This window comes from Musca domestica, unplaced genomic scaffold, assembly GCF_030504385.1.
Source record: "Musca domestica strain aabys unplaced genomic scaffold, Musca_domestica.polishedcontigs.V.1.1 10, whole genome shotgun sequence".
NCBI lineage: Eukaryota > Metazoa > Arthropoda > Insecta > Diptera > Muscidae > Musca > Musca domestica.
This window is the reverse complement of record NW_026712115.1, coordinates 6427847-6437519: the sequence shown is the minus strand read 5'-3', so window position 1 is coordinate 6437519 and position 9673 is coordinate 6427847. Positions and strand designations below refer to the sequence as shown.

General features: G+C 33.7%; 1 protein-coding gene across 1 annotated transcript; it reads left to right on the top strand.

The window, feature by feature from the left end:
- Window positions 1-671: 671 nt before the first annotated feature.
- Window positions 672-7992, top strand: LOC101895045 (hypothetical protein). The gene is made up of 2 exons (XM_005187348.4): window positions 672-1398; window positions 7725-7992. The coding sequence occupies exons 1-2, from the start codon at window positions 781-783 to the stop codon at window positions 7794-7796; spliced, it is 690 nt and encodes a 229-aa protein (XP_005187405.1). The 5' UTR covers window positions 672-780; the 3' UTR covers window positions 7797-7992.
- Window positions 7993-9673: the final 1681 nt, after the last annotated feature.

Here is a 9673-nt window from a genome sequence, read left to right as displayed (position 1 = left end):
GTTTTTGTCCATTTCAACCCCTAAATACTATGCGATCATCTTCAAAAGCAATAAGCTTCTATTCTGGCCACCTCCATTCCAAATTTCGTGAAGATCGGGCCATAGTTGTAGAGTGATTACAAATTAACAATAATAACAATAATTAATACATACATAATACATAATAACAATAATTAATACATAGCTAAATCGACTCAGCTCGGAGAGATCCATATATACTTTCCTATGTGCTAAACCAATATTTCGAGGTGTTAAATAATTTTTGGCCCAATCAAACTTATAATACCCCCAACACATACCGTTGTAGGGTATAATTATTGCTTAATATGGGGATTTTACAATTTTTGATTATAATTATTTTCAATTCAATGTCAAGAGCTCACTAAAATACATTTGTCGATATTCCGACTAAAACTTTCTAAAATCTCTTTTTTACATTACAGTTAAAGTCTTCCCTTAAACCAGTGTCTCCCTCTCTTGCTGATGTTGTTTAGTGTAGGGTAAAAGTAAAAATAACATACCAGACATTCGTCAACGCTTAGCTGCAATTGTAATAATAACCAAATAAAATTGATAAAAATATTGACATGTTTTTTTCACAGAAGTTGTTTTGATAACCGCTGAAAAATCCATAGTGTTATCTTTACTTATGAAACAATTGTGAAATAGTCTTCAGGTACAACGTATAGCATTCACACATTTTTATAAATTTAAATAAAATAATTGTTAGAAAAAACAATTTTAAAACTAGTATTGAATCTCGATTTTACTGAAGTGGAAATGTCACAATTTCAAGGATACAAAGTTTCAATACAAATCATTGTGATCGCAACATTGCTGAACTTTACCAAGACCTTGCCACAGGATACCAGCACAACAATCAAACCAGGACGTTATGTACCAGAACTACATGGAGGCCTAAGGGGCAAATGGACGCCGGACGATAGCGGCAAATATGTACATATTCATCGTCCCTATGATGGCGGCTATGGTGATCGAGGCCTAAAATATGTACACGATGCCAGTGGCAATATTTTCGTTGTCAAGGCCGATGGTGGTCCTGGTATTTTGCCTTTGAGCGACAAAGATCGCCTACGCTTCATGGTCGACTTCAATTACGAAGGCAGTGGCTGGCAAATCATAAAATTTGAATGGCTGCGGGATGGCGATGAAAGCCATCAATTTAATTTTGTTAATGAAAATCAGCTGTTCAGTGGTAATAATGGACATGGCAAAGCTTATATACCACCTGCCGACAATGGAGAAGATGGCACAACGGGTGACAGTGATACTGCAACTAAGACGAGTAGTGAAGAAAGTGATGCCCACATTGATGGAGAATATGATAAGGCCAGGGGTTACGATTACTCTGTTACGGATCGAAAAGATAAATCAAATGTGAGTAGTTAGCATTTTAAAGAATTAGATTATTTGGTATATCTAGTTTTCAGCAGATGGAATTGTATTTGAACATGGAATATCAATCCATAATGGTAATTTTATGGCATTCTGCGTCATATCGTAGGATCACATATTTCTATTTTTATGCAATGAAATTATAACCAAAAGAGGACCATTAGTCGTCTACTGTTTATCGGATTTAGAAAAATTGTCAACAATTAAATTGTCAATTCTATTGCATATACTTCAAATAAATCACCATTAAGGACGTCAACTGGAAAATTGATTTGAATATCAAGTAGGCTATTTAATATGTTTGTTTGAAAGTGGAGGATACTAAAAGTTAAACCCGCACATTACATTCTCTATTCATAAACAATGTCTGACGATATTAATTATACCCTACAACGATATGTGTTGGGGGTATTATAATTTTGATTGGACCAAAAATTATGTAACACCTCGAAATATTGGTTTCCCACATAGGAATGTATTTATGGATCTTCATTTCTCGCCGAGCTGAGTCGATCTAGCTATGTATGTCCGTCCGTCCATCTATCCGTCTGTACATGTAAATTTGTAATCACTCTACAGGTTGCAATCATGGCCCGATCTTCACGAAATTTAGAATAGATGTGGGGCTACGGCCAGAAGAGAAGCCTATGGCTTTTGGAGATGATCGCATAATATTTAGGGGTTTAAATGGACCAAGAACTGAAAATATCCTGATTTTGCAGTTGCTCTATAGGAAGTTAGCATGGGGCTAGAGCTTAGGACTAGTCAGAAGCCTTCCAATTTTTATGGTCATCGGGTATTATTTAGTGGGTGAAATAGACCATAACATTTGGGTAAAATAAAAGTCAAATTCTCCATTAAACCGCGAATATTTTTAATCCCGGCGAAATCAAACAGGTCAATTCTGATCGTTACGTAGATGCCGATGGTAAATATATCGAATACATATAGCGAAATATGTACAATGTGTGTATACAAAGGAAGGGGATGTTAGCTAGAATGCTTATATCTCAAGAATGGCTGGACCGATTTTGACGAATTTTGTCAATCGCATAAAAAGATCCAATAATGATGTTAATATAGATTTTATAGTATTTTGTGACATTTTTTTTTTATTTTTTCATATTTTTTATCGCATGAAAAGATGCCAGCAATATATTGAAAGTGTGAGTGGAAGTGAAAAATACCAACATTTCAGTTCTACCGAAACGCTGAAAATAATTTATAGGCGATATCCGAAATACCCAAAATAGCGAAATTCTGGTTTTTTATGCTGATTTCGTTGACTAATATAGCCAAATATCGTAGACAAGCAAATCATATAGATGAGTCTAAATTTAGAGATACAGAGGGGCCTCTTCCTTTTGGAGATGATCGTAAAATATTTAGGGGTTCAAATTAACAAATAACAGAAACAAATTCCTGATCACACAATTGAAGCCAATCGACCCGCCCGAGAAGGGTGTTAATGACAGAGAAGAGTTTTAGCAGTTTGGATGATATATTTAGTTGTAAAATGTATGATTATATTTAGCTGTAAAATGTACCACAACAACTAACAGCACGACGGAGTTCGTAAATATTGGGCAACTGCTAAGGGTAATATCTGGGCAGTGCTCCGTTACATAATTTTCAAAACTAATTTGGACATAAAGATGCTTGTAACATATTGTGGTATTGTAGGGTATTATATGGTCGGCCCCGCACGACCATCGGCTTTGCTTACTTGTATTTTTTTTTTCTAATAATTACAGCAAACCTTCAGTAGATTATAAATATAAAGTAAATATGGATGCAGCGTGTATTTGCCTTTTGAGAGTTAATAGAGGGAGAAAGTTCCCCCTCTTTAACTTTTTGGACATTTTTCGAATTAAGATTCATTGAAATTCATTAATTTTAGGTATGCTATGTTACTGATTTTAATAATAAGATATAACAAATTTTTTATAGGTCGTAGTAGACATCAAAATTTTTAATCTTACATAATCGCAAGTATTTTGCAGAAGTTTATGCAAAAATCTCATACACAGCATGATTATAGATGATGACGTCAATGACTAAAATCCAATCTATATCTATTAAAGAGGAAAATGTTTGTATGTAATGTTTGTTTGTAATTTATGGACTCGAAAACCCCTGAACCGCTGAAGATTTTCTTGAAAATTTCCAAGTATTCAACAACATCTCCTGAATGTAACATAGGCTACATAATGTTTTTTAAATTCCACTTGGAACTGGAGATATAGCATCAGAATCCAAAAAATTAGATTTTATATGTACATATCTATTGATCGATTACAGATAACAGTCTCCAAATTTGGAATGCGTAACGGAATTGGAAACAAAAATGAATTTTCAAATTATATTGTAATCGGTTCAGATTTGGATATAGCTCCCATAAATATATTCGTCCGATTTCATGTATTTGCTGCATTAAACATGCTGTGTAAGCCACATTTCAATGAAATTTAGAATGTGTGATGGAATTTGTGTAAGATTTTTTTTGGCTTAACTATATTGAAATCGGTTCAGATTTGGATATAGCTCCCATATACATTTTTGGTCGATCTCATATACTTGATGCACCTAACACACTTTGTATCTTCAATTTCAATGAAATTAGGAATATGTGACGGAATTTAAAACGAATATACATTTGTCAAATTATATTGAAATCGGTTCAGATTTGAATCGATACAGATTTCGTTAATTTGATGTACCAAACACGATATTTATGTTCCATTTCAATAAAATTTGGAATGTGCGACGGAATTTTGATCAGAAAAAATTTGTCAAATTATATTGAAATCGGTTCTGATTTGGATACAGCTTCCATACATATTTTCGGCTGCTTTCACACATTTGATGCACCAAACACGATATGTATTTCCGATTCCAATGACATTCGGCATGAGTGACTAAATTTGGTACAAAAATAAATTTGTCAAATTATATTCAAATCGGTTCTGATATGATCGATTCCAATGAAATTCTGAATATATGGCTGAATTTGGAATTTGGACAGAAGGACTAATCCTTCGGGCATGCACGATATGTTCCTGCTTTTCTCATGGTCAGCTGTTCTTGTCATGTTCACGCGTTGGTAGAACGCGTGTTCTATTTGTTTATTTGCACATTTAAGTATAACAATATTTTATTTAAATTTTTGAATTAGTTTTATTTTTTTAAACCAACATACATTCGCATATAAAATTTTGTATGCATATAAAATCATAAGGTGTGGCGAAGCTCATCGGTTTTAGCTAGTTTCTATTATAAAATTCGAGAGAAAATAAATCTTCATTTTCATTGCATAAAAAAGGGTTGCATCATAGTTCCCAAAAAAAAAAAAAAAAAAAATCTGAACAATGCTTCCTCGGCCTTTTTGTGGTTTGACGCCTGAAAGTAACATATATTTTTATTTTAAGCAGATGGTGTCAAAAGGAGAAATATTTTGCAGAAAAATATCTCTATACCTATAAGAATAAACTATAATATTCTTTAATAAAATTATATTCAAAATTTATCTATAACATGTGTTTGTTTGTTATATCCTCAGCCATATGGCTGCAGAGGGTATATATCATTTGATACGGCCAAAACCTGCCTCATCGAAATAACTGTTTTAGACCCTAGGTCCGTTTCAGGACATTTGGAGTCGATCTAGTGGTGTCCGTCCGTCCATCTGTCTAGCTGGATGTTGCGCATGATAGCTGTCGAAAGGAATATACGACTATATCCAAATATTATTGTGAAACGCCGTTATTTTATTGTCAGACTTAGATCGAGTTCGGAGATTGGCAACATTGGTCCACTCCTTCTTGTACCTAGTGAGGTACTAGAAGCTACAGATATAAACATTGCAAACTGAGTTACAAAGTTAATACACCTCCTATCATGGAGAGCATAAAAAATAACTAAAAATATTTAGAGGTGCATAGTCGATCTGCCTATATGTGTCCATCCATCCACCTTGTTCTTCAACAGCTTCTTCAGTCGTTTTATATGAGATATATCTTTGATTTATCGAAAATTTCACATCTGACCTAACGTTAACAATAATATGGGAATCCGTTACAAAAATAAGTGGATCAAAATTGCCCATTTCCGTTAGCCCATTATGAACTATATAGTGTACTAGCTGAACCCGGCGCTCTTCCCTACTCCTTTCGCTTTTATTGCATTCAAAATTTTAATTATGAATATTTGTTGGTTAAAAAATATAAATAAAACAAATTCAAGATTTTTTAAAAACGTTATTATTGTAATACTTTAATGCGTAAACAAACAACAGCTGACCATGTGAAAAGCAGGAACATGATACATTTAGTCCACAAACATGAAGAAATTGTCCTTCGGATTTTTTTATTTCATAGCAAATGCCAAGCGTGCCGGAAATTGCAATCTTTTGAAGTTGAAAGGCATTTCTGTTGCAATTAGAGAATTCGACGTAGCAACATACTTCCCAATAACAATCATACCCTCAATTAAATTTTTGTGTAGTTTTTATACTCTCTACCATAATATGGAGGGTATATTAAGTTTGTCATTCCGTTTGTAACACCTCGAAATATACATTTTAGACCCCACAAAGTATATGTATTCTTGATCAGCATAAAACTCTATGTCGATTTAGCGATGTTCGTCCGTCTATCCGTCTGTCAGTCTGTGTTGATAAAATTTTACTCAAATGTATATTATGTCTGCAGGACTTTTAGTATTGAAAAATGTAGGTTCACGTTTTGGTACAGCCCCATATAACGGTACCGCCCGATATTCGGTACTTTGATGATTTTAGAGACATTATTCGCCGGTATTGGTTCAAATTTGGTATTTGAAGTTCGTAATGCATACTACAGCCTATGACAAAAGATTATCTGTGCAGGTCGACGTCTTCGTATACATTCGGTATTTTTAAGATTTTAAAACAATTTTTAACGGATTTTATTTTGTTGAAAATTGCCAAATTCGTTCCAAATGGTAGAGGGCATTCAAAGTTCGGCCCGGCCGAACTTATTGCTTTTTTACTTCTTTACTGTTAGTCTTATACCATTGCAAAGGTGTTGTGGGTCAATGCTTCTTAATAAAATCATATTCCAATTTGAAACGACTTCAATATAATTTGACAAAATTTACATTTACACCAAGTTCCGTCACACCTTCCATATTTCATTGAAATTGGAGGTACATACCGTGTTTGGTGCATAAAATATGCGAAATCGGCCGAGAATATATATGGGAACTATATCAAAATTTTAGCCGATTTCTAATTAATTTGTCAAATTTATTATTGTATCCAAATTCCGCCACACATTCTGAATTTCATTGGAATAGGACATACATATAGTGTTTGGTACATAACATTCATGAGATCGGCCGAAAAATATATATGGGAGATGTAGCCAAACCTCAACCGATTTCAATATAATTTGGCAAATTTATTTTTGTACCAAATTTAGTCACTCTTGCCGAATTTGATTGGAGCCGAACATACGTATCGTGTTTGGTGCATCAAATATGTGAAATCGGACGAAAATATATATGGGAGCTATATCCAAATCTGAAACGATTTAAATATAATTTGACAAATTTATTTTCTGATCAAATCCCGTCACACATTTCAAATTTCATTGAAATTGAACATACACAGCGTATTTAATGCGTCAAATACATGAAATCAGGCGAAAATATATATGAAAGCTATATCCAAATCTGAACCGATTTCCATATAAAATGACTAATATATTTTCTAATCAAATCCTGTAATCAAATCTGTAATCGATCAATAGATATGTGCATATAAAATCCAAATTTTTGGGAGGTACCTCCGATTCTGATGCTATATCTCCAGTTCCGAGTGGAATTTTAAAAATATATATATAGCCTATGTTGTAGTATATAGGCGATGTTGTAGTATACTTGGAAATTTTCAGGAAAATCTGTGAAGCGGTTTTCGAGTCCATAAATTACAAACAAACAAACAAACGTACAAACATTTTCCTCTTTTACAGATATAGACTCCCTACGTTCAATACGAGATTGTAATATTTTTTTTTCGAAAAAATTTAAGTTTTGTGGTTGGGGAATCAAAAAGAGGGGACCGATTTTTTCCATTTTCACTCATGCTCTACTATTAGGAAATATTTTGACACTAAAAAGTGTAGCTACTTATTTGTCCTCATATTTGTGCCCCGGGAATAACAACTTTTTTGGAGTAGGTTACCTAAATCCAAATGATCGTCAAAAATTGATTATATAATTTCTTACATATATATAAATAAGATTTCTTTATTCTTCTTTCATTGTAGAACGAAAACTTAAAGAATGCCATCAAAGACGTCTTGGAGTATATAGAAGTCAATATTTTGCCAACATTGTAAATGGCTGCTTATACAATTGGCCGGCATAGGCCATAAACAAAACTGGGTTTTGCATTTTATTGTTATTAGAGATGCTTACTTTTAATAAAACATTATCATAAATAAATGAAGTTGCTTTCGGTGTAAATGTGTTAAAAACTCGTAATAAATACATGTGAGTTATTGTATTGCTGCGTTAATTTAAAATACTTTAACGTATATTATTTTAAAATTACTTGTACATATTTACTTTTGAAGTTGAAAACAAAACGAAATGTTGTTATCTTTTAATAAAATCGGAGTAAGTGAAAAATATTTAATGTATAAAAAAAGACAATATTTCTTTTTTTACTTTTTCTATAAATTCCACTACACAATCTGATATAAAATGATAAAATTACAGTCCGATACTTTAAGTAAAATCAAGATTATGAACCCATCGTTTTTAGATCGAATTAAAAAAAAATCGAGCAAAACGCAGCTAAGCCGGATCGATCTTTTAATACCCTCCTATATTTGGAAGGAATTTGCAAAATTTACAAAAAATCCATTGAAAAATGCCACAATAATTAAAAAAAAAAAAATCAAATAGCAGGTGTTTCAGTTATACGAGGCCTTACGAAAACATCGAATATCCAAAGCTGATGTGTGAAAATTCACATTGTCATTATCAAAACTAATAAATTTCTGTCATTGTTTCCAACGACTGAGCACGTTATTCAAATACATAGTTACACTAACAAATTTATCATATACTACGATATGTTACTTTCACGAATGCCCTTTAATGGGCTAGTTATTTTACGACTGATTTGGTCGTTTTGTTTTGGGTTGATATGCTTAAGCTTGAAGTTCGTCAAGGTTCTGCCTTTAATTTAATAAGTAGTTGCGTAAAGCATAAAGAAAACAAAACCTTTCAAAATAGCAGTTATTATTTAATATTTGAGAAAGTTACATTTTAAACAGGTATTTCAGCCGTAGAATGAGGAAATAACCACAAATATTCCAAATATCGTGCGGTGCCGTTATATACAGTGTGAACCTGTTTTTACCATATTCTTTAGATAAATGAATATCTAAACCGTGCACCTCTATTGCAAATTATCAGCCAGAGAATGTGATGCCTATATATGGGGTCTTAAATAAATTCTTTGATTCTATATATACCACACGTCACACGCTGCCCGAATGTTGCTCTGTGTGGTTTTGACCCATTCCCGGCGAAGCGTTTGCTTTCTACTCCAGACACAATAGTCCAACGGATTGGTATCCGGAGATTTTGGTGGCCATTCTGCGCCGGAAATGAACCTCATTGTGTAACCATTCTTTGGAGGCGCATGCTAAGTGCGATGGTACTGAGTCCTGTTGGAATGTCCAATGTCTGCAGCCAAAATGTTTAATACACCCTCCAGAATATTTTCGCTATAATATTCGGTATTTCATCTGATACGGCTGTTATGACAGCCCACATCATCACCATGACCGGTGCTTGAGTTCTGGTGGCCAACTAAAGGTGCACATTTTCACCTGACCTCTTTGGCAAGTAAACACAATAATTTTGTTTGTTTACAAACTGCTGGACAACGAATGTTTGATCATCAGAGAAAACCAAATTCGGCAGTTCACCGCTTTCAGCCCAGCGAAGCAACTCTTTAGCTCTTTTGAGTCTATTTTCTTTCTGCAGCGGTGTAAACTCTTGAAGTTTTGAGAATTTCAATGTCTTTACCCCGAGCTTATTTTTCAATATTTGCCGAATGGAATATTGCGATATGTTCAGCTCACGAGCCATTTTTCGGCCACTGGGACGCGGTTTTCGATCAAGTCGCTTCTTTACTTTTCGCACGATTTCTGCTGATGTTGTTGTTTTCTTGCGTCCACTTCCTTGACGTCGGGCTACG

Excerpts from the sequence above, each read along its gene's own strand:
- LOC101895045 (XM_005187348.4), top strand. The coding sequence starts at position 781 with ATGTCACAATTTCAAGGATACAAAGTTTCAATACAAATCATTGTGATC. Across the intron at positions 1,399-7,724 it reads ATCGAAAAGATAAATCAAAT|AACGAAAACTTAAAGAATGC; the intron begins GTGAGTAGTTAG and ends CTTTCATTGTAG.